This window comes from Ovis aries, chromosome 16 (assembly GCF_016772045.2).
Source record: "Ovis aries strain OAR_USU_Benz2616 breed Rambouillet chromosome 16, ARS-UI_Ramb_v3.0, whole genome shotgun sequence".
Lineage (NCBI taxonomy): Eukaryota > Metazoa > Chordata > Mammalia > Artiodactyla > Bovidae > Ovis > Ovis aries.
Window position 1 is genome coordinate 64,014,607 of NC_056069.1, and position 27,847 is coordinate 64,042,453.

The window sequence follows — 27,847 nt, forward strand, 5'->3', positions numbered from 1 at the left end:
TTATCTCTAAAAAGGTCACAATCTTTTAGGAATCTGTGTTAAGCATATTGACAGATTGTATAGTTTTGCTCTCTCATTTCACAAAGGATGGAACTGGGACACTCTTAAGTATGGTTAGGCAGTTTCAGGAATAATTCATGCGAAATTAAGAGGGAGAAGAGGCACCATCTAATGAGTCAGACCTGTGGGATTAACATTTTCTCTTAATGGGGAGATATATGTCCCAGGCAGATCACAGTCCCAGAGGCTAAACTCATTTACTACAACTGAAAGCTTGTCATGAGTAGTGCCAAGACTTGAATTATCTCAGAAACATTTGTAAATGCACCTGTGGATGAACAATGATGACATGAAATGATTGTTCTGTAAGAATGATTCTTCTGTATGTGCGTGTTTGCTGTCAGTTAAATTGGAAAGAGGACACTGCATGACTGATTGGTGAGGCCGTTTGGCACAAAGGCCTTCAGTTCAGTTCAGCTCAGTCACTCAGTCGTGTCCAGCTCTTTGCAACCCCATGAACTGCCACACGCCAGGCCTCCCTGTCTATCACCAGCTCCTGGAGTTTACCCAAACTCATGTCCATCGAGTCGGTGATACCATCCAGCCATCTCATCCTCTGTCGTCCCCTTCTCCTCCTGCCCGCAGTCCCTCCCAGCATCAGAGTCTTTTCCATTGAGTCAACTCTTTGCATCAGGTGGCCAAAGTATTGGAGTTTCAGCTTTAGCATCAGTCCTTCCAAAGAACACCCAGGACTGATCTCCTTTAGGATGGACTGGTTGGATCTCCTTGCAGTCCAAGGGACTCTCAAAAGTCTTCTCCAACACCACAGTTCAAACGCATCAATTCTTTGGCGCTCAGCTTCTTCACAGTCCAACTCTCACATCCGTACATGACCACAGGAAAAACCATAGCCTTGACTAGAAGGCCCTTTATTGGCAAAGTAATGTATCTGCTTTTGAATATGCTATCTAGGTTGGTCATAACTTTTCTTCAAAGGAGTAAGCGTCTTTTAATTTCATGGCTGCAATCACCATCTGCAGTGATTTTGGAGCCCCCAAAAATAAAGTCTGACACTGTTTCCACTGTTTCCCATCTATTTCCCATGCAGTGATGGGACCAGATGCCATGATCTTTGTTTTCTGAATGTTGAGTTTTAAGCCAACTTTTTCACTCTCCTCTTTCACTTTCATCAAGAGGCTTTTTGGCTCCTCTTCACTTTCTGCCGTAGGGGTGGTGTCATCTGTATATCTGAGGTTATTGATATTTCTCCCGGCAATCTTGATTCCAGCTTGTGCTTCTTCCAGTCCAGCGTTTCTCATGATGTACTCTGCATAGAAGTTAAATAAGCAGGGTGAGAATATACAGCCTTGACATACTCCTTTTCCTATTTGGAACCAGTCTGTTGTTGCCTGTCCAGTTCTAACCGTTGCTACCTGACCTGCATATAGGTTCTCAAGAGGCAGGTTAGATGGTCTGGTATTCCCATCTCTTTCAGAATTTTCCACAGTTTATTGTGATCCACACAGTCAAAGGCTTTGGCATAGTCAATAAAGCAGAAATAGATTTTTTCTGGAGGGACAGCAAAGTGAGGAGACCTTTTTCTAATCACAGGTGTTTCTCTGAATCCTAATAACCTTGGATAAACCACACTGCACCCCTTACTTTGCAGAAATGTCCAGAAAAAATTGAGGAGTTATATATTCTCTAATGACAACCTAGTTCCATCATTCTGCATCATTTTTTTTTTTTAGGTCAAAACTTGAGAATGGGTTAAAAAAAAATCGCTACCTTGCATCTTGTAACCCAGAAAATATCAAAGGAAAAGTTCAGATTTTTGGTGCTTTACTTCATTAAGGTTTGAGACATCGTGCTACTAATGATGGTGATGGTATCTCATAATTACTGAGCTGTCTTTCCTAGTAAGCCTGCTCCTCTTCTCTGTCCTGTCTTTTCACCTGTGCCATACTTGATTCCTGATGAGATGCTTGTGAGGGCCACATAGTTCTCAGTTATCTCGGAAAGGAAGAGTAAGTGGTTGAAATCCACTGGTAAGCCCCTTAAACGCTGTTGGGACCTGCAGCAGATGTGGCCAGTGGAGCTGGACTTGACTGCAGAGATGTAGACTGAGGGTGTGCCAGGCTTGTCATTGTCAATCAATGTCTTCCTACCTTGGTCCATTTGAGCTGCTATTATGAAACACCACAGACTGGGTACAATGTCTTCCTACCTTGGTCCATTTGAGCTGCTATTATGAAACACCACAGACTGGGTAGCTTATAAATAACAGAGATTTATGTCTTACAGTTCTGGGGGTTGGCAGTCCAAGATCAGTAAACCAGCCTTGTGGGATCTTGTAAGGGTCCTCTTTTAGTTTACAGACAGCTGACTTTTCACTGTGTCCTCACATGGTGGAAGGGGGAGGGAGCTCTCTGGAGCCTCTTTGGTCAGGGCACTAATCCCATCCATGAAGGCCCCACCCTCATGACCAAATCACCCCACCTCTTAGTACCATCACCTTTGAGGGTTGGATTTCAACGTATGAATTTTGGGGAGACACAGACATTCATACCATAAAATTTCTCTCATGAACAACACCTGAAACGGCACTCGGGATTTTCAGAGAGAGTGCTCACACCTCCTTCAATCCTCACCACAACAAGAACGATGATTTTGAACTTTACTGTCCAGTTTTCCTATTCATAGCTCTACAGAGCATCATGGACACTACCACCCTCTTTCCTCAATGGTATGAAGCCTTCCAGCTCTTCCTTAGTGTATGAGAACTGCCTTTCTAGAAAGTTCTCAGAGATAATACTGTAGTGTGGGTGTTCATCCTTGTATGTGTTTATGTGTGTGGGACAGGGGAGGAAAAAGAAAGAAACAGAGAGAGAAAGAGGTGGCCTTGCAATATTATCAAAGCTCTCAAGTAATTTATTGAGGAAGAATACAAATGGCTTCTTTATTGGGAACATTTGCAGGAAAAAAAAAAATTTTTTTTCTTAAAAGTGCTGGTGAGCTTGGAAGAGTGTGACCACTGGGTCCCAGAACCATGACCAGATAAACAATGTTGTCATCTTTTCCAAAAGCCTAGTAGTGCCACCATCATCCCCCCTGACAACAATCCCATCACCTGAACACAGAGATAATCACACCTGCTTATGCCTGAAACCTGCCTTTGCTGGAAGGCAGAAATGCTCTTTCCTTCTCCATCAGTTCAGTTCAGTTCAGTCGCTCAGTCATGTCCGACTCTTTGCTACCCCATGAATTGCAGCACGCCAGGCCTCCCTGTCCATTACCAACTCCCGGAGTTCAGCCAGACTCATGTCCATCGAGTCAGTGATGCCATCCAGCCATTTCATCCTCTGTCGTCCCCTTCTCCTCCTGCCCCCAATCCCTTCCAGCATCAGAGTCTTTTCCAATGAGTCAACTCTTCGCATGAGGTGGCCAAAGTACTGGAGTTTCAGCTTTAGCATCATTGGAGAAAATGATGAGAATTTCAACATGTCTGGAAATGTTAATAATTTCTGTAAACCACCTAGAAGTAGTTACTGGTAATTAAGTGCTGGTCAGATACCATTCTGTTTCCCTTTGATTTAAACCTCAAAGCAGTATCAGCAAGTAGATGGGACCATTATTTCCATTTTATAGACGAAAAGTTGGAAGCATAGTATGCCCATCTTCCCTCCCCATGTAGTTTGGTGACAGAACTTTGGCCTTTGTGCAAATATCCTCGGCAAAACTGCATCCTGTAGTGGAGGGGCAGTGACTTCTGGCAACTTCCTGCATCCAGAAAGCCCGTGATGAAACCAACCTGCGGGTGGGGAACCATGGTGCTCCTAAGAGGCTGTGAGTGCATCATGGCCAGTAATTGCCTCTGGTGCCTCTTGAAAGCCCCTCATCTGAAAGGTTTATCTCTGGGTAGGTAAGAAAGTGAAAGTAAAGTCAGTAACTCATGTCCGTCTCTTTGGGACCACATAGACTGTAGCCTACCAGGCTTCTCCATCCATGGGATTTTCCAGGCAAGAGTACTGGAGTAGGTTGCCATTTCCTTCTCCAGGGGATCTTCCTGACCCAGGGATCGGACCTGGGTCTCCCAGATTGCAGGCAGATGCTTTACCGTCTGAAACACCAGGGAAGCCCTGGGTAGGTATACATTTCTAATTTCTCCTAGAAGCACTGTTTCACATCAGGTGAGATCTTGGCAGCTCTTTGTATACAAGCCAGACTTCAGCGGTGCTTCCCTTGGCAGCCTGGCTACACGCCTCCGTACCTGCACTGAATTCATCTTCCTTCCCCTGCAGGAAGATGTTTTCTATTGGAGATCTCGCCTGTCCATGGTGCTGGACTACATAGAAGCAGTCCAGCTTCCGCATTCCCTCTTCAAAGGCATCCTCAGTTCTGTGTAGTAATAGCGTTAGTCATTCAGTTGTTTCCAACTCTTTGCGATCGCATGAACTGAAGTCCACCAGGATCCTCTCTCCATGGGATTCTCCAGGCATGAATACTGGAGTGGGTTGCCATTCCCTTCTCCAGAGGATCTTCCTGACCCAGGGGTTAAACCCAGGTCTCCTGCATTGCAGGCAGATTCCTCACCAGCTGAGCCACCAGGGAAGTCCCCTGTAGAGAGCTATGATTTGACTGTAAGAAAAGAGATGGGAGTGTTCCCTCAATGGCTCTGTGGTGGAGGTGCCATGTATCATGCACTTTATTGAGCTGGCCAAAATGGAAAAACCTGAATAAATGTTTTGGCCACCTCCGTATTTCAGGGGCTGAATTGGAGGCACAGAATGGGCATAGTGAGCATGCCATTGTCGTGGTGGGAGAAGCCATTTTCAGCGTGCAGGGTGGCACCTTTCCCGTGGAGGGGGCACACACTGTGAGAAGCCTGAGTGCCCGGGGGGCAAGGGCCGGCCCTCCTGAGACCACCTGGAAAGTGAACTAAATCCCCCTCTTCCTCCAGCAGTGTCCACCTGCATGTTTCCGGAGCTGGAGCCATCCCTGTTGTTTGTGCCTGCCATCTGCATCCCCACCATAGGGATGTTTCCTGGTTCTCTCAGGGCTGTGCCCATGGCCTGTTGTGGCTGCCCCTTGTCACCTCTTTGGGACAGCGTGCTCACATGGGAGATCTGTCCCCCTCCACAAAAGAGTGAAAATTATTTACATTTGTTTCTTGCTAGTGTTGGGAGAATTGGTATTCTCTTAATATTGTCTTACCTTGGGCCATCCCATTATAACAGTATCCTCAGCTTCTTGGAGACCCCCTCCCTGCACGCATGCGTTCTTGAGGTCTGCTCTCCACTCTGTGTCAATTTCTGCCTGCCATCACTGTTCACCCCTGGGCTGACTTTCCCGTCCATCCGTCCCTGGGATGCTGCTTCTGCTGCTCCAGCTTCTCATCTGCATGATGTTAAGAAGTTCTTTCATGACTTAAGTTGGAGACCAATCCATTGTTTCTAAATGCTACAGCAATATGATCCAAAGCTTCATGTGGCCATATCTACATTTTCCTCCCATGCTCTGCTGATCTCTCTTGCATATTTCATTGTTTTTCCTCTTTATTGTTGAAAGCTGATCATTTCCTTTTCTCTGATTCCCTGTTTCATGCTTAGGCAAACAGAGCTGACCCTTTCAAACCCTTGATAGCAGATAGACAAGCTCATGCTTCTGAAATTATCGCACATAGAATCCATCCAGCGAGGTAGAGAACTACAATACTCAGACCATTGGTGCATTCAAAACCTGGATGTATTTTAATCATAAAACATGGTGAACACAGGTAACCTATCAGGATGAAGACTCATGAAGAGTGGTTTTGTATAGTCTTGCTGAACTTAAACTTAGTTTCAGAATTGGATACCCGCGTCCTTTTGTCTACATGGAATTCCATGAATTCAGAGAGCTAGTTAGTAATTTAGACTTACCTTAGTTCCCACCTCCTTATTCCTTAGCTTTCTTGCCAATCTCAAATGTGTGTTTCTGTTGACTTCCTAAAATGTCTCTTTGAAATCTGAGTTCCAAGGAAAACTGTGTTACACACAGTCTTAGCAGGAGATTGCTTTGGAAGCTAAAAATCGCTGTTGTTGGTTTTTTCTTGTTCTCATATTTTTTTATGAGCTATAAGTTTTTTAGATCTATTAAAAATGAAACTGTTCTCTTTTTGTATTTTGTAGAAACTACCTCTTCAGGTTACAGCTGGAGGATTTGTCTCTGATCCAGGTAGGTGCAATTTATTTTTCTTGAGGTTTTGTTTTCCATCCTAATTAGCTCTGTGTTTAAGGGGGTGAAGACAGACGTACGTGAAGGTATAAATCAAGTCAGAGGAGGTGTTTCTTTCCTCAGAAGGTCAGGCCACAGAACTCTTGGCTGACCTATTAGATAGGAGTCCTCTCACCTGCTTTAATTCCCAACCAGCCCTCTTCCTTCTGAGCAGCCTCTTTTCCTTTCATGGAATCATCCTGACTTACTCTATATCAAATGAGAGCTAATTCAATAGATATTTCCTCGAAGTTAGGGAGCGACCTTTCCTCCCTAGTTAATCATTGATTATTCAGTTTGATTCATCCAGCCATCATATTATCAAAATCAGCTCCCTTAGAAAAACATCTCTGTTTCTTCTTTATTATTTGCAATTAAAAAAATATAACTATGGCTTAAAACCACATATGATGAAGAATTAGTGATGACAGATGAAAATGCATTTACCTACTTCTTTTGTGTGTGTGGTTTAGAGGAGGAACCTGAGATGCTTAGGCCTGAACAGTGTATATTTTAGGGGCAGATCTGAATCACAAAGACCCTTTCAGTCTTTAGCAGAGTCTCTTGGAGAAGGACAGGCTCGTGGCATAAATATCTCCTCTACCAAGATTCTGGAACTCCCCATGAAGCACAGAATCCTTGGGCTGTATATAGTTGGGAAAAATTCTTTAACCACCCTCACATACTGGAGTTCTAAGAAGTGATTGGCAAGAAGTTCATGTTATTTTCTTCTCTTTGTGATGCTGGTATTTGTGAACATTCATGAAACTTTAGAGTTAGGATTTAATATGAAATTTAAGTTTTATTTACCAGTGCCTTAACATAAGCCAACCCCCACAAGAAAACTAATACCAGTAAACACTTTGAAGAGCCATAGAGCTGGGTTTGTTATCTAGTTTCATAACTCCCAGCAACTGTGGGCTTTCTCATCTGGAGAATAGCCATAAAACAATACCCACTGTCATTGCTGGAATTAAATAAAGTAGTGTATGCACAAGAGGTAAGGCATAGTCATTTTGTAACAAATGTTAATTGCTATTGTTTTTTGAAAGTGATGACAATAAATAATAACTTCTTAAATCATTTCATCACAGTGGACAATGAATCATCTCTCTACTGCAATTGGATGTATAACTAAAATCTTTGAGTTGATCATTAATGAAATTATGAATGTATTAATATGAAATCAGAATGATCAGCAGCTGAGCCAAATAGCATTTGATTTTAAATCATCTTTTATAAAATATGTACATTATTCAATAGACAGGGTTATTCTAATTTTGATTTTCATGGTATAATATATTATTTGGCATCTTGTATGTGTTGAAACAGTGAAATGTGTAGATCTGTGTGTTTACAGATATATATGTTTCCATATATATATTTGTTGATTTCCTAGGTTCCTAGCACCCTTGGCTAAGAAGGTCTAGAAGTATTGTCATTCCAATAGCAATGAACACACTGAATGGTATCTAGTACTTGGTTTCTAAATGTAATTATCCATTAAGAAGAGACAGGGCTTCTTAGAGAAGTAACTGATTATAGAGTTTTGGCAGAGAAAGTCCCAGATAAGCCTGGAAGACTTTTTTGTTTCAGAAATTAAAGGATTATTCAAAGAATGATGAGAGCAGGTCAAAAGGATCTAAGAGCCAGCTTGATGTAGACTCATTGGAGAAATCTGGGACAGTTTGATTATTAAAATAATGATAGAATCAGGTTATAACACATTGAATTAACTAAGAATCCATGAGTAAATACTAACATAAAAATACACGAATGAGTAAACAAATGAGACAAAGGGAATGCTTTGCCTTGTTCTAAAATACCAACTAAGAAATAGTGAATTAATGATTTAATTAGGAAATTATCATTTGGCAATGGCACATGAAAAACTTGATTCAGGAAAAATGATCAATGGATGCTCAATTTATGAGAGAGAGTTTGATGATGACCACGATATCTGTATAGTCTCAAAGTCTTTACCTATAGAATGCTTATTAACTATAAGAGGAAAACTTGTGACTTGATCCTGAAGAAGCCTGGTCACTACTCTGATAACCAACTAGTGAAGGTGCTTTCCCTAGTAATGGGACAAAGAGTTAGTATAAGCTTCCTGATTAGATGCACTGAAAAGGCCACCACAGCAAGATTTCCATATCACAGTCAAAAATTATAACCAGTTTCATCATGAGGAACCATCACACAAACCAAACATGAAGTCCGTTCCACAGAATACTGATCTCTACTCTTCAAAAATCACCATCACCAAAGGCACAACGACCAAAGGGACAACAAGTAAGAAGAGCTGTGCCATCCTAAAGAGAAAAAACACATACGTCACGCAAATGAAACGCTTGATTAAAATTGCATCTTGGAGCAGGAAATAAGTTTTTTCTTGCTATAAAGGACAGTACTGGGACAACTGGTGAAATTTTAATGTCTGGGTAGAAGATAGTAGGAATGTATTAATATTAATGTCCTGACTTTGATAACTGTAATGTGGTTATGAAGGAGAATGTCTTTGTTCTTTGGACAAACCTTCTGAGATAAGTAAGGGTGAAGTTTCATTTCTGAAACTTATTCTGATTTTTAAAATTACTGTATGTGTATGTATATGACAGTATTGTTGCTCTTCTGAGACCCCATGGACTGAAGTCTGCCAAGTTCCTCTGCCCATGAGATTCTCCAGGCAAGAATACTGGAATGGGTTGCCATTTCCTCCTCCATGGGAATCTTCCTGACCCAGGGATTGAACCCACATCTCCTGCATTGGCAAGCAGATTCTCTACCACTGAGTTGCCACGGAAGCACAGACATAGTGCATATACATGTATGTGTTTATGTCTGTATGTGTTCACACATACATGCATGCATGTAGAGAAAAAGAATCATAAAACAACTGTGATAAAATATCAATGGGTAAGCTCTAGAAATCTCAGCGAAGGATTTATGAGGGTCCATTGGGCATTTCTTACCAAAAATATCCATATAATTTTGAAAGAAATAATGCGAAAAATAAGGAGACGCATTTGTCGTTACCGTGTGTATGATGTTATTTTAGGGACAGGGGAACTAACTGTACTTTCCCCATTGTTGCTTCTCATTGTCATGTCTGACTTTTGGTAGAAATCAGATTGAGGTTATTGATGAAATAAGCGTTCTTATAGAGAGAGGTTTGAAAAACTCATCAGCATCACCACCTGGCAAGAGAGAGCACAGTCTGCTGACACGGGGTCCAGAAGGAAGGCAGGGGCTTCCTTTGTGGAGGCTTTGACAACACAGCCCTCATCACAGATGTCAGACGAGGCACTGTGGTCAGTACACACAGTGGGACCCTCCTCTGCCACGGTTTGTGGGTGTATATGGTGCTCAGCCTCCTGCAGCTTGGAGACTTCTCTCGAAATTCTTCACACAGACTTTTTTTCTTACACGTCTGCAGTTAAGTTGTCCTTTTGATTCCCATGAATATTTTATTTCAACTTAAATGACTTTTTCGAAGGGTAACAGTGGGCTTCCCTGGTTGGCTCAGTGGTAGAGAATCCGCCCGCCAATGCAGGAGACATGGGTTGGATCCCTGGGTTGAAAGACCCTCTGGAGAAGGAAATGACAACTGACTCCAGTTTCTTGCCTGGAGAATCCCATGGACAGAGGAGCCTGGTGGGTTACAGTCCATGGGCTTGCAAAGAGTTGGAGATAACTGAGCGACTAAAAAACAACAAGGGTAACAAAAAAGACTTGGCATGCTGATGAAGAAAGAGCTGTAGTGCCCAGCAGAGACAGAATGTGAACCTCGTGGGAGTTTAAGGAACTGACCTGACCTGACCTGAAGGTTATCTGATGGTCACAGTGAAACAAGTAATATGAAGCATTATTTTTAACTGAGGTATAGTTGCAGAATATATGTCAAGTGAACAACTTATTGAATCACAACTCATAGTTTTTAAAGGTTATATTCCATTTATAGTTATTATACAATGTCGAATATATTACCTGTGTTGTACAATATATCTTTGTAGCTTATTTATTTTAATCATAGTAGTTGGTACCTCTTAATCCCCTCGAGGGGAAATTATTTTTAATAATATATTTTACTTAACTCATTATATCCCAAATATTAACATTTGGACATGCAGTGATTACAAAAAAATAATAAGCTACATTTCTTGATTTTAATTGTATTAAGTCTTCAAAATCTGGTGTGTGTTTCACTCCTAGAGAATATATGGATTTGAAATAGCCACCATTCAAGAGTAGAAAAGCTCTTTCTGCCCAGTTGGACTGTGCCCTTTGAGATCATGAGGAGCAGTAGCATTTATGACTTCCACGCCTTCAGTTTTGTTGTAGAAATAGTATTTCCTCCTGGGACCACCTGGATTAATTGAGTATTTTAGGCTATAAATTTTATCCTTTCCTCTCTCTTCATAGATAGAAAATAATTGCTTAAACATGAGAAAATGATGGAACAGAGCCCAGAAAGGAAAAGCAATTAGCAAAAACAGTGGAGAGAATCAGGGCTGAGAATCAGTGACATTCATTATTTAACACTAGACAAAGCTTCATTTGATCTGGCCCCTCCCTGCCTGACAGGAGGGTCCACTTCCAGTTGGCAGATGTCTTGGGATACTTCCTTGGGTCTTGGAATGACAAGTTGCTCAAAACTTCCCAGACCGGGGGCCGCTTCCCAACTCTCAGCATCTACTCAGGTCCTCTTTCTCACGAACAATTTTAATCCCATTCTCTTCTCGATCTAGAAGATGCCAACTCTTGGGTCTCACTTTAACTGTCACCTCTTTGTAACCCACCTTGAGTCTATTTGGGCTGATGCTCCTGGAATGTGTTTCATAACCTCAGCTTTTATTCTTGATGATTTCCTCTTGTCTCAGATTGAAATTATCTCTGTGTTCTGTGGAGTGTTTGATTTCTTTGTGTCTTCAGGCTTCTATGAAAATCGATCACTGTATGTAGTCATCTGGCAGGTGATAGACTGGAGACCAACGTCTGTGAAAGTCTGCATCCCTTGATACTTAATAATACATTCACTCTGCAACTTGTTAAGACCTTATCATTAGTGGGGCATGGGTGAACTTCATATTTTTGTCCTTAAATTCAAGAGAAGGAAAGTAATGACATCCAGGGACTAGAGAAGTGAAGACTGCCTGCTGAAAGTCATGCTGAAATGCACGTGTGCACGCTGCCACCCTACAGGAAAATTCTAGGACACTATAATTAATTCCTGACTCTGACCCATTCCTTTCCTTTTACGTGCCAGCCACCTGGCTGCTCCATCTTACTCTGCACTCTTCTTCTTCCCCAGATTCTTCTGCTTAAACGCTGTTTTCGGATCAGTAATGAGAAAGCAGACATTGAACAAGGTTCCTTTCTTGAATTTCTATCTTGTGATTTTCACAGAGTTCCAGAGCCTCCCCCTGAATTCCTGATCCCTGAATTCAATGCGCTGATGCGTGTTCTGCAGCCAGCGGTTTCCAGCCCCCCCACCCCCAACCACAGGAGCACTGTGAACACCCTAGTGCATCTCCCAGTCTCCCCTTCCCCACATCAAGGCGGTCCACACACAATGACTTGCTGGTCCCAGCACAGTGACGTGCCGGTCCAAACTTCCATTGTTTAATGAGGGCTGCAGCTCTTGTTCCTGCCCAAGGGGTGAGGGATGGGTTGAAGATGCAATGCTGGTACATTCACAGAAATCAGAGCCTGTTATCCAACCACCATGGTTGGGCTTCATGGTTCAGCTTGTGGAAATGCGTGGAAATCCACAAGTGAGAAAAATGGACTTTTGTGAAGGCTTTAGGATGAGAGAATGAACTGTGAGGTTAGGCTGCCTGATAAGCCTGATCCTGACCGCAGTCTGGAACTGGCATCAGCAGAACCCTGAATCAGAGTTCTTTTCCCCCTTTTCTCCCTAACAAAGTCAGGACAGCACTAGTGGAGTTTCTAAAGCAGCCAAAATTTGAGCAAGGATTGGGTTGGGACTCGATTACTATTACTCCCAGTGAACATTATCTGTCTGAGGTAAATCTCTTAGCATCACTGCAGAAATATTCACCTATAAATATGCCATGAGCTAGAATGGCTCTATCTGGAATATTTGTTGTGATTTTCAAATATGCATACCTTAAAGTATCAAAGTGAAAGACCCAGAGGAAACAAAACCTGTTTTTCATCAATGACCGGAGAATCAGATATTCATGTGACATCATTTATAAGGCATCTTTCTGCCAGCAGCCTGTGATAAATCTCCTTGCAGCTCACCGTGTGCTGAAATGTAGCCTTCACATCTTGGAAACCAGTCATTTTCAGGCACAGGGACAGAGGGCATGGAATTTCCCATCAGGCGTCTCTCCTACTTCTTGTCATAATAACAGATCCAACTCTTCAGCATCAGTTTTTATTTCTTGCCTTGATCACAGCAGTTATTTTCTAAGAACAAAGCTTTCTGGAAAATGTAAAAACACAGCTGGCCTCAAGAGGAATTGACAGCGTTTGCCCATCTGGGGTTGTGCCTGGGATGGCCCGAGGTAGACGTGCATTGAGCAACCTCCTACGAACACTGAGAGACCGCAGCTCGTTTAACCTCGATATCTTCTTAACGTACTTTGGGGAAATAGCTCAAAATCCATTTTTGTATTGCTTTGTTACTGAGGGAAAGGAATTCACAGCCTGTTTCTCACTCACAACTGCTGGAATAAGCAGAAAAAATTGAAATCTGTGCTCCAATTTGCCACCTGCCTCGCTCTGGTTTCTAAATTGAAACCTGTTAAGTTTCTGACGACCTGGTCAATATTGGTAGAGAATTCGCTCCAAAGTTAAGGTAAATGTTAACTTTGTTTCTTGTATATTTAGGTTTGGGGAATTGCATTTCAAGTCTAGTCAATTTCTAAGCCAGTATTTCTCAATTAGGGGCAGTTTTACCTGCTGGGAACATCAGGTTGTCACCACTGGAGGCGAAAGTGACAGTGGCATCTAGTGGGTTAAGACCAGAGATGCTGCTGGACTTTCTGCAGTGCACAGGACAGCCCCTCGCTGCTCAACCAATGATTCTCTGGCTCTGACTGCTAATAGCACCAAGGTTGAGAAACCCTAGGTTAAGTGATCACTGCCTTGGCTTCTGTGTGTTTTGAGGAAGCCGCTTTTCAAGTCTGCATTGTCAACATTATTGGATTAAATCTAGAAGATCAATGCTTGGGAATGTTCCTCTTTAGAGTCTTTCATATATTTAACCAAACACATGCATGAGCCCTTAGTGGCATTTCTAAAGAAGCTGCTGGGGTTCTTGAGTTTAAATTGCTTCCTTTTATTAATAATGAAATTAACTTTAAAAACAAATTGAGTCCATTTATAATATCCAAACCCTCTCTGATGGGTCATAACAATTTGAGACAACTTCCCTCTGTTAGAATTCTTCTGTATGATTTAAAGAATGATGTTTTAATTAATAATTTAGAATAACTATTCAAGTAAGATATTCACATTGATTAATGTTTTCAGTCTTGTCTTTTATTTGTATTGTATAAGGGAAGACTGGTCTCCTGTGTGGTCCTTAAAAATCGTGATTCTAAATTTTCTTCCTTTTCTGCCTTTCTTTGTAAAACATGTCCTTGAAATCATACTGTTGTAGAAGTGACTGGGATTTTAGAGATTAAAGAGCTTAGAGATCTTTATGATAAATTTTGAGGGCTCTGAAAATGAAGGCTTGCCGAGAGTGGTTAGGGTTTTATGGGAACATGGCCATGCCCATTTATTTGCATTTTCCAGCTCATGATTATCCTTAATAAATCTTATTGACACACAAACACACCCACTCCTTTGAATGTTTTCTATGTCTGCTAGATCAAGCGGGTTGACCAGTTGTATCAGGTACTGGCTAGGCTACAAAGTTAAAGTATTCATTGTCTGACCCATTGAAGAGGTTCGTCACCTGTTACGGTACCTAACAGGTGGTACAGATGAAGAGCTCCGTTAAATGCTTCCTGAATGGGTGAGTGAACACAGTACGATGTGCTGTAGTTCTTTGTTTCTGCATTTTTTTTTTTCCGGACGTTGTGTAGTTGATGTGTTTATTTCGACTCCTTGGCCAGTCATTTTCACCGTCCTCCCTAGGCTGTGACCCATAGGTTGGCAACCCACAGTGTCTCCGTTTGGCCCCAGAATCTTGTCCCTTCCTTCCACTCTCTTGGTAAACATTTTGCATCAAGAGCTGTTTTATCTACCCATTTGTCCAAACACTTTACTCTCCTTTTCTCATAAGTTCCTGGAGGATTTAAAGTTTCTGGTGTATATTTTGTATAAAGTGAAATGAAAGTCCCTGAGTTGTATCTGACTGTCTGCGACCCCATGGGATTCTCTAGAATACTGGAGTGGGTAGCCTTTACCTTCTCCAGGAATCTTCCCAACCCAGGGATCAAACCGAGGTCTTTCGCATTGCAGGCGGATTCTTTACCAGTCGATGAGGACTAAGATTTCACTAGTTTCACAGAAAAGAGTCGCACTGAGTTCATGCTATTAACAAACAGCCCTTCATTCCTAGTGTATAAGCACATATCAGAAGTTTCTTACTCACATGATGACTGTCCAGGGCAGCAGCTGTGGGGACTCTGTTCTCTGCTGCCATCCAGGAGCCCAGGGGGTTCTGCTTGGGGTGCCTCCAGGGCAGCATGGAAGAAAGGGTGGAGGATGGAGCAGAGAAGACCTGCATGGCCCATGCCAGGAAGTGGCATGCCCCCTTCTGCCCAGTGGCCACTAGGTCACACAGCCTCAACCAGCTGCAAAGAGGCTGGGATTATAATTTGTCCTTGTACCCAGAAAGAAGCCAAAAACTGCGGCCTTCACACATCGCCAGGCATTAGCATTTTCTCTCAGAAGGTGCTAGGAAAACACGATTAGCACCTAGGGCTGTGCTTCACAGACTGCTGTCTGCCCCTGCCCCCGAGCATTCCAGCCATTCTGATTTTCTACTGTACACACAGATTTATCCACGCCGCCAACATTTCTGTAAGTAACAAAGCAGGGATATGTTGAACCAACCACTTGACCTCTTCAGACCTCAATTTTCCTGACGGTGCATTTGGAGAGGAGAGCTGGGGAGAAGAGCAGGCTGGATCGTCCCTGCAGCCCTTTCAGCATTAAAATCTTAACGCGTGCCATCCTGGTGCTGACTCTTCCTTCTGTCACCGCTTAAATGAGTCCTGGATTCCTCCTTCTTTAAGGAAAACTTGCCCTGTAATGGGAAACCTGGCACTGTTCTTATTTGATGTAACTTTAATGACTTAATGTCATGAGTTAATGAGGATAACCACAGCAGCAGGAATAGCAGACCGTGTTTTCTGTGCCCTTCCTCCGTACTCAGCTCTTCACATGCATCATCAGCTCAGTTTTGTTTTCCCAGTAGCACTAAGGTGTAGTAGCTATTATTTTCAGTATTTTGCAGAGGGGGAGCTGAATCTTGGCGAGTTTATGTGATTTAGCTAGGATGACCCAGCTGGTATATACCAGAACTATCATTTGGATCTGGGTACATTGGGTTCCAGGCTTCTGAGGTAGCTCAGTAGATAAAGAACCCGTCAGCAGTTCAAGAGTTGTAGGGAACGTGGGTTCAGTCCCTGGGTCAGGAAGATCCTCTGGAGGAGGGCATGGCAACCCACTCCAGTATTTTTGCCTGGAGAATTCCATGGACAGAGGAGCCTGGTGGGCTACAGTCCATGGGGTCCCAGAGTCGGACACAAGTGAAGTGACTGAGCATGCATGCGTGCGTGTTGGGTCCCAGATGACAGTCTCTTAATCACTAAAACACTATTGTACTCATTACAATGTGAGTAATGTTGCACCACCTGTGGTTGACCACTGGCCTGCAGTAGACATAATTGTTCATTTATAGTCATAATTTTTACGTGGATTTGAGCTGAGTTCCCTGAAAGTCTGACACAAGGATCCATATGCCTGTGCTTTACTGAGGTTATGTTCTCAGTACGTGGAGGGATGAGGTATATGGCAGATAAAGAGACAAGACAAGCCTTTGCTCTCAGCTGGGGTCCAGCATCAGCCTGATTCCAGGGGAATTCCAAAGTATGGATGGAATCTCAGTAGGTCCCCTTTGAAGCAAGGGTTTGATGATTTATGCAACTGCCACCTTGTCCTTCAGTCTTTAGCAACAGGTTTTTGAGTTGGGTGGGGGGCTGGGGGTGGTTGTGAATCTCCTGGCAGAGTGGCTCTCATCAGCCAAAAGCAGTTCTCCAGAGATGGGGGCAGCCTGAGTCCGAAGCTGTCAACACTGCCAGCAGCCGGAGGAAGGTTCTCTGGCCTGTGAGGAGAGCTGGATGGGGTGCCAGAGCACTCAGTGTAGAATGCATCACTCGGTATCTTATGTATCTCACTTCAGCTTCTGATGTTCTAGACCCTGACTATACTGACACTGGTCTCCATCACCAAGGAAGCAAAATTTTTTTTATATCCCTGAAAAAAATGTAGTACATACTTGATTATTGAATGCATTCTGTTATGTTGTACATGCCGTGATTTTTAATAATTCCCATATCCACTTCCAAATTTATGTTTCACTTGCAGCCTCAAAAACTAAATTGAAGATGCATGAATATTTTTCTTAGTCATGCGGGTTATTTAGTTTCATGAAAGGAGGTCAGGAAGTTTATGTAAGTCAATAGCAAACACTGTCTGACAATCACAGGCTGCAGACAAATGGATGGGCCCATTTTGTTCATCTAAAATGCATTTCTATTTCTATTTCAGAAGTGGCCCCAGTACCTGACATGGCTATTGAATGAGGAGCATGTTCAGAATTCTCTGATCTGCTTTCTTTTTCCTAATTTTGAGTGTCTCTCTCAAAAAGCTGACCCAAACAGATAAACTAATATACCAGGAAAAGCGTTTGTTTCAAATTTAAGTAATGAGTTTTTATTTAGGTGAGAGATTATACATTCTGGAAGCTGAAGTCTCTTAGTTTCCTAGGAGCCAAAAAAAAAAAAATAGCAAGGGAGAATGATAGATAAAAAAATGTGTCACTTTGGCCTACCATTTTCTGGATTGAATGGACTCAAATTCTTGGTGATTCTTTCACATGTGAGCTATCTGTCATCCTGAATTTGTTCAGTCACTGGGATGAAGTTGAGAAAGTAGCTGTGGACTGAGCTGTAATGGGCTCTACCTTGATTCAATATATGCCCATCAAACTCTCCTTTTGCTTCTCTCACAGAGGTAACATTTTAGAGTCTATATAATACTTCTTCATTAGGTTACAATATCTAATCTATTTGCAGCATTTCTTACTAACCTGGAGGCTACTCATTCTCTTTCAAAGTACGGAATATGATATCCGTTAAGATTTTATGTGGGCTGATTGTACAGTTTAATGCTTGAGGTTCAACCCTATTGAACCCTATTCATGTTTTGGGAGCGATCACTCATTGATTACATGTTTTCCAGAAGGGAGAGAGGCAAGTTGCCCTATTATAATTCCTATTAGAAGCAGTCTATTTAATGAGAAAATAAGTATAACTATGTATGGAATGTGTTAATACTCACAGGGCAAAGATCTTGTAAAGTCTTTTGCTGAAAAATTTTAATTATCATTTTAATAAAGGAATATTGAACTCAAAAGTAGTCTCAAAGTATAGCCACCCATTTCTGGTTTAAGAAGGTAGAGAGAACCCATGTAGTGATCTTCTATCCTTTAAAACATAGCACTTAAATGAAGTTAAAAGTACATAAATTCGTAAATTCAAAGAATTCTAGAAATACAAGCTTTTATTGAGAAACAAAATTTTAGAAATTTGGAAAAATCCAAGAACAGAGAAAACTGCAGTACAAAACATGATAAAAACTAATTACTTCAGATGAATCAGTAATAGTCCAAGGTATATGAGATATTAAAGAAATTGCAAATATTATAAAGAGTGAGAATCAAGACAATATTGTAGCTATTCAGTGAGAAATAAGACTGAACACTCAGGATCATTTCAGGCCTTTTCTGACATATGACTTTGAGAATGTAAGATGTATATTTTTAATGTTACAAGCCCGCAAGAACTAGTAAAATGAGAGCCTCTGGTAGATGACTACTGCTTAGAAAGACAAGCCAACAGATATTTTAGCAAAGAGAAGTATAGTCACAAATGAAAGACCTAACAGACCAAATGGACTTTAAAATAAAGACTATTACAAAAGACAAAGAAGGACACTACATGATGATCAAGGGGTCAATTCAAGAAAAAGGTATAACAAATGCAAATATATATGTACCCAGTATAGGAGCACCGTGATATATAAGGCACATGTTAACAAACATAAAAGGAGAAGTCGACAGTTAACACAATTAACACAATAATAGTGGGGGACTTTAACATCCCACTTACATCAGTGGACAGATCATTTAGACAGAAGATCAATAGAAAGCATAGACCTTAAATGGCACATTAGACTGCAGCTGCTAAATCACTTCAGTCGTGTCCGACTCTGTGCGACCCCATAGAAGGCAGCCCACCAGGCTCCCCCATCCCTGGGATTCTCTAGGCAAGAATATTGGAGTGGGTTGCCATTTCCTTCTCCAATGCATGAAAGTGAAAAGTGAAAGTGAAGTCGGTCAGTCGTGTCCGACTCTTAGCGACCCCATGGACTGCAGCCTACCAGGCTCCTCCATCCATGGGATTTTCCAGGCAAGAGTACTGGAGTGGGGTGCCATTACCTTCTCCAGCACATTAGACTAGATAGACTTAATTGATACTTATAGAGCATTCCATCTAAAAGCAGAAGAATACTCATTCTTTTCAAGTGCATATGGAACATTCTCCAGGATGGATCACATGCTTGGCCTCAGTAAATTTAAGAAAATTGAAATCACATCAAACTTCTTTTTTGACCACATTGCTATAGGATACAAATCAACCACACAACACACACACACACACACACACACACACACACACACACACACACAGAGCTGCAGACAATACAAATATGAAGTCTACACAGTATGCTACTTAACAAGCAATGGGTCACTGAAGAACAGGTTATGAGATCAAAGCTCTCGTGAATAGGATTGGTCACCTTATAAATGAGACCCCAGAGAGATCCCTTTCCTCTTCTATCACGTGAGGTTACAACACCATCTATGAACCAGGAATCTTGCCTTCACTGAACACCTAATCTGCCAGCACCTTGATCTTGGACTTCTCAGCTCGTAGAACTGTGAGAAATAAATTTCCGTTCTTTATGAGCACCCAGTCATTGGTATTTTGTTATACTAGTCCAAACTAAGAAAAGAGGTAACCATTGTTACCTCCATGAAGAATATAATAGTTTTGAGAAGTATCTCTTATTCTAGGGCACATCTGTGAATGTGTGTGAGTATACATCTGTGATACTGTCATAGTCATGAATATGTAAACACTGAGTATCAAAGCAGAATTATAATAAATCCATAATGAGAAAGTGGGGATGGAAGGATGTGTGTGTGTAGATGGGGGAGAGGAATAAGTTGAGGTAAAAAGGCACTCAATGATATTTTTAGCTGAAGCAATCAAAACAGCAGTGAAACCATATTATTTTGAGATTTGGAGATAAAAGCCAAAATAGACCAGTGAAGCAGCTGGAAGTTCTTCTGTAGAACAAATAGTTTATCAACCACAAAACAGAGGGCTTTCTTCAGTATTCTGTGCTAAGCCTTGTGGATGTCTTTATAAATTAAGTACTTGTTTAACTTTAGTTTTAAAAAAATAACATAAGCAAAGATACTCTATCCATAAAACATGAAAAGGTTGCCATGGAAAAGTGAAAACCATTATCAAGAAAGAATTCATAGAATTAAAAATATAATGTCTCATATAGACAGTTCATCAAAAATATACAAAAATTTCCATAAAAATGCCTTTAAGAAAGTAGGTATTTTTATCTAAGTCACAAGATTAATAACACTTGGAAAGGAGTTAATTGTATGATGATTGTTTTTATCAAATCACTCATTATTAGAGAAATGCAAATCAAAACCACAATGAGGTACCACTTCACACCAGTCAGAATGGCTGCGATCCAAAAATCTGCAAGCAATAAATGCTGGAGAGGGTGTGGAGAAAAGGGAACCCTCCTACACTGTTGGTGGGAATGCAAACTAGTACAGCCACTATGGAGAACAGTGTGGAGATTCCTTAAAAAATTGCAAATAGAACTACCTTATGACCCAGCAATCCCACTTCTGGGCATACACACCGAGGAAACCAGAATTGAAAGAGACACATGTACCCCAATGTTCATCGCAGCACTGTTTATAATAGCCAGGACATGGAAACAACCTAGATGTCCATCAGCAGATGAATGGATAAGAAAGCTGTGGTACATATACACAATGGAGTATTACTCAGCCGTTAAAAAGAATTCATTTGAATCAGTTCTGGTGAGATGGATGAAACTGGAGCCGATTATACAGAGTGAAGTAAGCCAGAAAGAAAAACACCAATACAGTATACTAACACATATATATGGAATTTAGGAAGATGGCAATGACGACCCTGTATGCAAGACAGGGAAAGAGACACAGACGTGTATAACGGACTTTTGGACTCAGAGGGAGAGGGAGAGGGTGGGATGATTTGGGAGAATGCCATTCTAACATGTATACTATCATGTGAATTGAATCGCCAGTCTATGTCTGACGCAGGATGCAGCATGCTTGGGGCTGGTGCATGGGGATGACCCAGAAAGATGTTATGGGGAGGGAGGTGGGAGGGGGGTTCATGTTTGGGAATGCATGTAAGAATTAAAGATTTTAAAATTAAAAATAAATAAATAAATAAATAAAAATAAAAAAATTTAAAAAAAAAGGAAAAGCAGAAATGCTATTTACAATTTGATAGGAAAACAAAGATATATAATGAATATACAAGAATGTACTCCAAATAGAAAACAAACTTTTTGAAAGTGGGATATAAGCAAAATTTAAAAATGAATATAACATATAACAAATATAAATGTAAAACAAACATAAAACATTTAAAAATATAAAACAAACTTTTCTAAAAACAAGAATATATATATGCCAGATGGAACGCATGTAAGAATTAAAGATTTTAAAATTAAAAAAATAAATAAATTTAAAAAAAATAAGATGATTTTTAGTGTGAAGAACTGAAAGCAACAAATATAAACGTACATAAGACTGCAGTCTTTATTTGTGTGTAATTTCTAGGGTTTATTTTAATGAATGACATGATCAATTTTCAATATTTATCTTTCCCCAAGAAGTGATTTGTCTTTTATGAATGGGATTTTTGCTTGATAAATTCTCATCAATTGTCTTCTGTATTTCTTTGAGAATCAAGCTAAAAACAAGCTTGCATTTTAAAGTTGGATCCATTTCAAAATATTTTTATAGGATTTGTTAAAATTTATAATTGTCAAGAACAACTTTTTAAAAACTTGTTTCTTCTGATTCTTAAATAACTGATCCAAGTTTTACTACTTGGAAAAATAAACATGTTCTGTAAAGGACTATGTGGTTAAAAAAAGATAGCAACCTTGATGACCTCATCATAAACATGTTTACAACATTTTCTTCAAAATATATTCCTTTAAGGAATATTTTAGCAGTTTATATGTATGGTGAAGAAATATGAAATTTAAACATTCCTTCAATTTGATTTCAAATTATTTTCCTTCTTTAATTTATATGTTGTATCTGAAATGAATTAATGTACTCATCTGTATGTGGTGGGTAATTTGGATTCTCCTTTTTGTCTTTTACTGTAATCTTCATAATTGTATGCCATATATATATGTATGGAGAAGACAATGACAACTCACTCCAGTACTCTTGCCTGGAAGATCCCATGGATGGAGGAGCCTGGTGGGTGCAGTCCATGGAGTCGATAGGAGTCTGACATGACTGAGCAACTTCACTTTCACTTTTCACTTTCATGCACTGGAGAAGGAAATGGCAACCCACTCCAGTGTTCTTGCCTGGAGAATGCCAAGGACAGGGGAACCTGGTGGGCTGCCATCTATGGGGTCGCACAGAGTCAGATATGACTGAAGCGACTTAGCAGCAGCAGCAGCATATATATATACACACATTATTTCTGGTATCATCAAAAGCTAATAACTTTAAACAGACTCATGAAGGAAGAGAAATCTGATTTCAACACTTCTTGCCATATTATAGTTAGTTTCCTGTTGTTTGTTGTTGTTGTTTAGTTGCTAGGTTGTATCTGACTCTTTTGTGACCCTGTGGGCTGTAGCCCACCGTGGTCCTTTCTCCATGGGGTTTCCCAGGCAAGAAAACTGGAGGAGGTTTTGCCATTTCCTTCTCCAGGGGATCTTCCCCATCCAGGGATCGAACCCGTGTCTCCTGCATTGGCAGGTGGATTCTTTACTACTGAGCCAGTTAGATTCTTGGTGGAGGGCATGGCTACCCGCTACCGTATTCTTACGTGGAGAATCCCATGGACAGAGGAGCCTCATGGGCTATAGTCCATGGGGTCACAAAGAGTCGGACAGTACACAGCACATCTTTTCCTCTCAGCATAAACTTAGTGGGAGAGTCAGAGAAGAAATGCTGAGAGAATGGGTAAGTGTCTACTTTCCCACCCTCAATAAGCTTCCCTCCAGGGCCGGCACGTGACTTCGGATTTCTCACCTGGGCACCAGCTGCTTCTGCCTCACTTCTAAAGCTTTGTCTTTGTCTAGATGCTAACTGATGTCACTGTCACAGAAGCTGGGCTATCTGTGGTCCAGGATGGTGCCTTGATGACCATTGCAAATCTGCTCTGAGAAACAGCCCAGAACATAAAAATGAGAGTGAAATTAAATGCTGTTTCTACCACTATCTGCTTCTTAGTCTGACCAAACACCAGGTTTGGGATTCCATTTGACTTCTTTGGTGGTTTAAATGCATGCAGTGGACCCTGGAACAACATGGGTTTGAAATGTCCAGATTCACTTACGTCTGGGTTTTATTCTTCAGTAAATATGTGCAGCGGTACTACGTGATTGAATCTGAGGATACAAAAGCGTGAATATAGAGGGTCAACTGTAAAGTTATCTCATGATCTTTGACTACACAGGGGTCTGTGCTTCACCCCTCACATTGTTGAAGGGTTCACGCTAATGACTTCCTAGTATCTTGAGAATTAACATCAGGAGGGTTGACTAAAGAGCTCACATTTTCACCCATATGGGTCATCTGTCACTGTCTTGCTTGTTGATTTTTCTTCTGGGATTATCAGAACCTACTCTCTGTGATTCTGGCAGTGTTGCCAGTGACACGGTGTGGCAGGTTGAAAAACTGCCCCCTCTGAAGATCCCCATGACCTAATCTTTGAAACCTGTGAATGTTAACTGATTGTGACAAAAATGTAGTAAAATTAGAAATCTTGAGATGAGTAGGTTACCTTGAATTATATGGATAAACCATAAATAATAAATCAATTCTGAATATTCATTGGAAGGATGGTTGCTGAAGCTCCAATACTTTGGACACATGATGTGAAGAGCAGACTCATTGGAAAAGACCCTGATGCTGGGAAAGATTAGAGGCAAAAGGAGAAGTGGGCAGCAGAGGATGAGATGTTTAGCTAGCATCACTGAATGAATGGACATGAATTTGAGCACAGTCTGGGAGACAGTGGAGGACAGAGGAGCCTCGTGTGGTGCAGTCCCTGGGGTCACAGAGTCAGACATGATTTAGTGACTGAACCACAGCAGCAACAAAGCCTTAAATGCATTCATAACTGCCCTTTGAAGAGTGAGGCGAAGGGATGTTTGACACACACCTGCAGAGAAGAAATTCATATGTAGGTAGAGCAGAGGGAGACCGGAAGAGGTTGGCCTTGAAGACTGATGCGAGCAATCTTTTGACTTAAACTAGTCGGTGAGATTTTATCACTTGTCACAGTGATAATGACAAATTCTAAGGGCTTGGTTAAAATGATTTTAATTTTATCTGATGTTAATGTTAAAACTTCTCAAGGTAGATTATAATGCCAGTGTATACTTAACTGAGACTCCTGAGGCTTATGAATTTATTGCCTATAATTTGTCTATGATTTGAGAAAAGAGACTCTCTTTAGAGCACTGGGTCTAAAGTCTGATTTGGGTCACAAAGTGTGATTTGGTTTTGTTGGGGCTTCCCTGATGGCTCAGAGGTTAAAGCGTCTGCCTGCAATGTGGGAGACCTGGGTTTGATCCCTGGGTTGGGAAGATCCCCTGGAGAAGGAAATGGCAACCCACTCCAGTATTCTTGCCTGGAGAATCCCATGGACGGAGGAGCTTGGTGGGCTACAGTCCATGGGTCGCAAAGAGTCAACACAACTGAGCGACTTCACTTTCACTTCACTTTCACTTTCACTTTGTAACAAACATTACGATTGGTTGAGGGAGCCAATTAGCTCTGAGAAACACACTTGGCTTATAAATCTAGATCTCAAAGAACTTATTTGAAAGTCACATTTAAACCAGGTGTATGTGTGTGTATGTTAGTTGCTCAGTAATGTCCAACTCTTTGCGATCTCATGAACTATAGCCCACCAGGCTCCGTTGCCCATGGGGATTCTCCAGATAAGAATACTGGAGTGAGTTGCCATTTCCTTCTCCAGGGGATCTTCCCGACCCAGGGATCAAACCCTGGTCTCCTGCTTTGCAGGCAGATTTTTTACCATCTGAGCCACCAGGGAAGCCCTAAAACCAGGTAGTTCTGTCCTTTAGAAAGAATGCAAGTTAAATCTGAATCAACTATAAGGAAAGCTGAGCGCCAAAGAATTGATGCTTTTGAACTGTGGTGTTGGAGAAGACTCTTGAGAGTCCCTTGGACTGCAAGAAGATCCAACCAGTCTATCCTAGGAAATCAGTCCTGAATATTCGTTGGAAGGACTGATGCTGAAGCTGAAACTGTAAAACTTTGGCCACCTAATGTGAAGAACTGACTCATTGGAAAAGGCCCTGTGCTGGGAAAGATTAAAGGCTGGAGGAGAAGGGGCCCAAGAGGACGAGATGGTTGGATGGCATCACCGACAAGATGGACATAAGTTTGAGCAAGTTCTGAAAGTTAGTGATGGACAGGGAGGCCTGGCGTGCTGCAGTCCACGGGGTTGCAAAGAGTCAGACATGACTGAGCGACTGAACTGAACTGACTGATCCTTTGTGTGGCTTATTCATTTCCTAAGGCTGCTGTAACAAATTACCACAGATTTAGTGGATTAAAACATGAGATATTTGTTCCCTCACAGTCCTGGAGGCCCGTAGTCTGAAATCCAGGTGCCAGCAGGACCATACTTTCCCCGGAGCTCTGGGGGCTGATCCTTCCTGCCTCTCCTCGCTTCTGGTGGCTCCAGGTGTTTCTGGGCTTGTTGGCACATCACTCCAGTCTCTCCCTCATCTTCATATGGTCCTCTCCGTGAGTCAGAGTGACAAATCTCCCTCGCCTTTCCTGTATAAGGATACCTGTCATTGGGTTAAGGATCCATCAGATAATCTAGAGTGATCCCTTCACTAGATTCGCAAAATCATTTCTCCAAATAAGGTCACCTTCACAGCTTCTAGGTAGTCAGATCTGTTTTGTGAGACTACCATTCAGCCCACTGTGGATGGTGCTCAAGGGGTCTTCAGAAGACATCTTTCCAAGTTTATGCATCTTTGTTTCAAAGAGATCCCACCCATCCCTGGTTCTCTGAGGCTTTTCCTCGGGCTGTAGCTGCAAGAATTTTTTTTTTTAATGACTCTTCCTTTTTTCCCCTATCTCAGGATTTCTTAACCTCAGCATTCTTGACATTTAGATCAGATAATTCTTTGGGGTGGGGGGTGAGCTGTCCTGTGCTCAGTAGGATGTGGGATGAGTTTTGTGCCATAGATACTAGAGGCACCTTGCCTTCCAGTTGCAACACCAAAACTGTCCCCAGATGTTGTCAAATACCCGCTGGGGTGCAAAGTCATCCCCATTTGAGAAGCATACTCTGTCTCCATATCCTGGATGATGGTGATAAATGTTTTGAACAAAAAGGTGACAAGACAAGAGAACAGGAAATTGGAGGGCTCAGAGGCAAATGTCAGTTCTGGTTTTCCTGTTCTTGAAGTGGAGGGAATGGATCTTGTCGGGCGAAACAAATGGGCTGTGGAAACCTGCCCTCCCGACCCTCTTCTGGCGTGTTCATGCCTTAGAGGTACAAGGAGGTCGATGGGACAGAGAGCTTGTTTGTCCTAATGCCCCTCCCAGTGATATCCTGGAAGACGGCTCTGAAGATGGTCACACCTGGGCTTGCTCTGCGACCCCACCAGATGCTAGATGGTCTCCCCACATCCCCTGGGCAGCTATGGAAGCTCAGCATCCTCAAATGCCTTTGGATACAGTAGCGGGAAATTGAGAGGATGGGATTGCAGCTTTCTTTCTGTTTATCTTCTGTTTCAGTACCATAATATAGCAGGGTTAAAGCCCTGGGAGCTTACAGTTCTTGAGCTGGGGTTCTGAAGGGTTTCAGGAGCACTCCCTCTGTATTTCAGCTGCATTAGGACATCATGGTCCAGCCGCATAAAGGAAAAAGGAAATGTGAAGCATAGCACTTCCCTGCTATTTGGAATAATCACTGTCCAGGGTTTCTTGTAAATATTGTTTGCCTTTTTAAAGTTCAGATAGGAGGGCAGAGAAACATGTTACGCACCGGTGGCAGCCTTCCCAAAACCTGTTCAAGTGACAGGTGTTGAGAAATTATGAAATGCTGCCTAAGGCTGTGCCTAAGGGGATGCTTCAAGTTGGCATCTAATCCCCACTCTGCCAGGGCGGACTTGGGTTGCTGGGGACTCACTTCAGCCCAGTTCCCCCTGCACTGCCCTCCATCTCTGGTCCATCAGTCACTGCCCAGCCTGAGACGGGTAACTGATAAAAATGCAAGGTCCGCTCTGAGAAAGTTCCCAGAACAATTTGTACATCGATGAATCATTCCCAACTCTCCAGCTTCCTGCACGATGACCTGATCTCCAGCTCAACTCAGACCTCCCCGCTGTGTCTCCAGGTGCTGTTCTCCTGTTCAGACCCTGTACTTCTGTCTGTGTGTGCTCTGACGATTTGTGACCCTTTGGACTGTATCCCACCAGGCTCGTCTGTGCGTGGAATTTCCTAGGCAAGAATACTGGAACGGGTTGCCCTTTCCTCCTCCAGGGGATCTTCCCGACCCGGTGATGGAACCAGCGTCTCTTGGATCTCCTGCATTAGCGGGTGGATTCTTTACCACTGCTTCCCCTGGGCAGCTATTATTTTAATTGTCCCTTCCATGCCAGCTGTTTCTTCATAACTCTCCTGTTGCTGTTCTAATTCGCTCTCCTCCAGCCCATCAGAACTAGACTAGATGGACGGGTGATCGCCAAGGGCCCGTTCAGCTCTGAGATTCTGAATGTTCCATGTGTTAGTTGCTTTGGCTCCTCCTTCAGAAGAGTTAAGCTCACCATCAATGTTTAATTAATATTGAGGGTGCAGCAAATACAGCTCAGTCTGTGCCTTTAATGGCCAGTTGACTGTGAGCTTGGCTTATCAAGCCTGTCCAAATGGCTAACTGAAGAGATCCCAAGCTCCTAACAGCTCTATCAGGCA

The 27,847-nt window shown here is 42.0% G+C and overlaps 1 protein-coding gene across 4 annotated transcripts in view; it reads left to right on the forward strand.

Moving 5' to 3' along the window:
- The window catches only part of SEMA5A (semaphorin 5A), a 557,148-nt gene that overhangs the window by 258,191 nt on the left and 271,110 nt on the right, over positions 1-27,847 (forward strand). For all 4 annotated transcript variants that reach the window (XM_060400273.1, XM_060400274.1, XM_027980170.2 and 1 more), the window contains one exon: positions 6,171-6,216. In XM_060400273.1, coding sequence (XP_060256256.1) covers positions 6,171-6,216 — 46 coding nt within the window. The remainder of the gene's footprint in view (positions 1-6,170; positions 6,217-27,847) is intronic.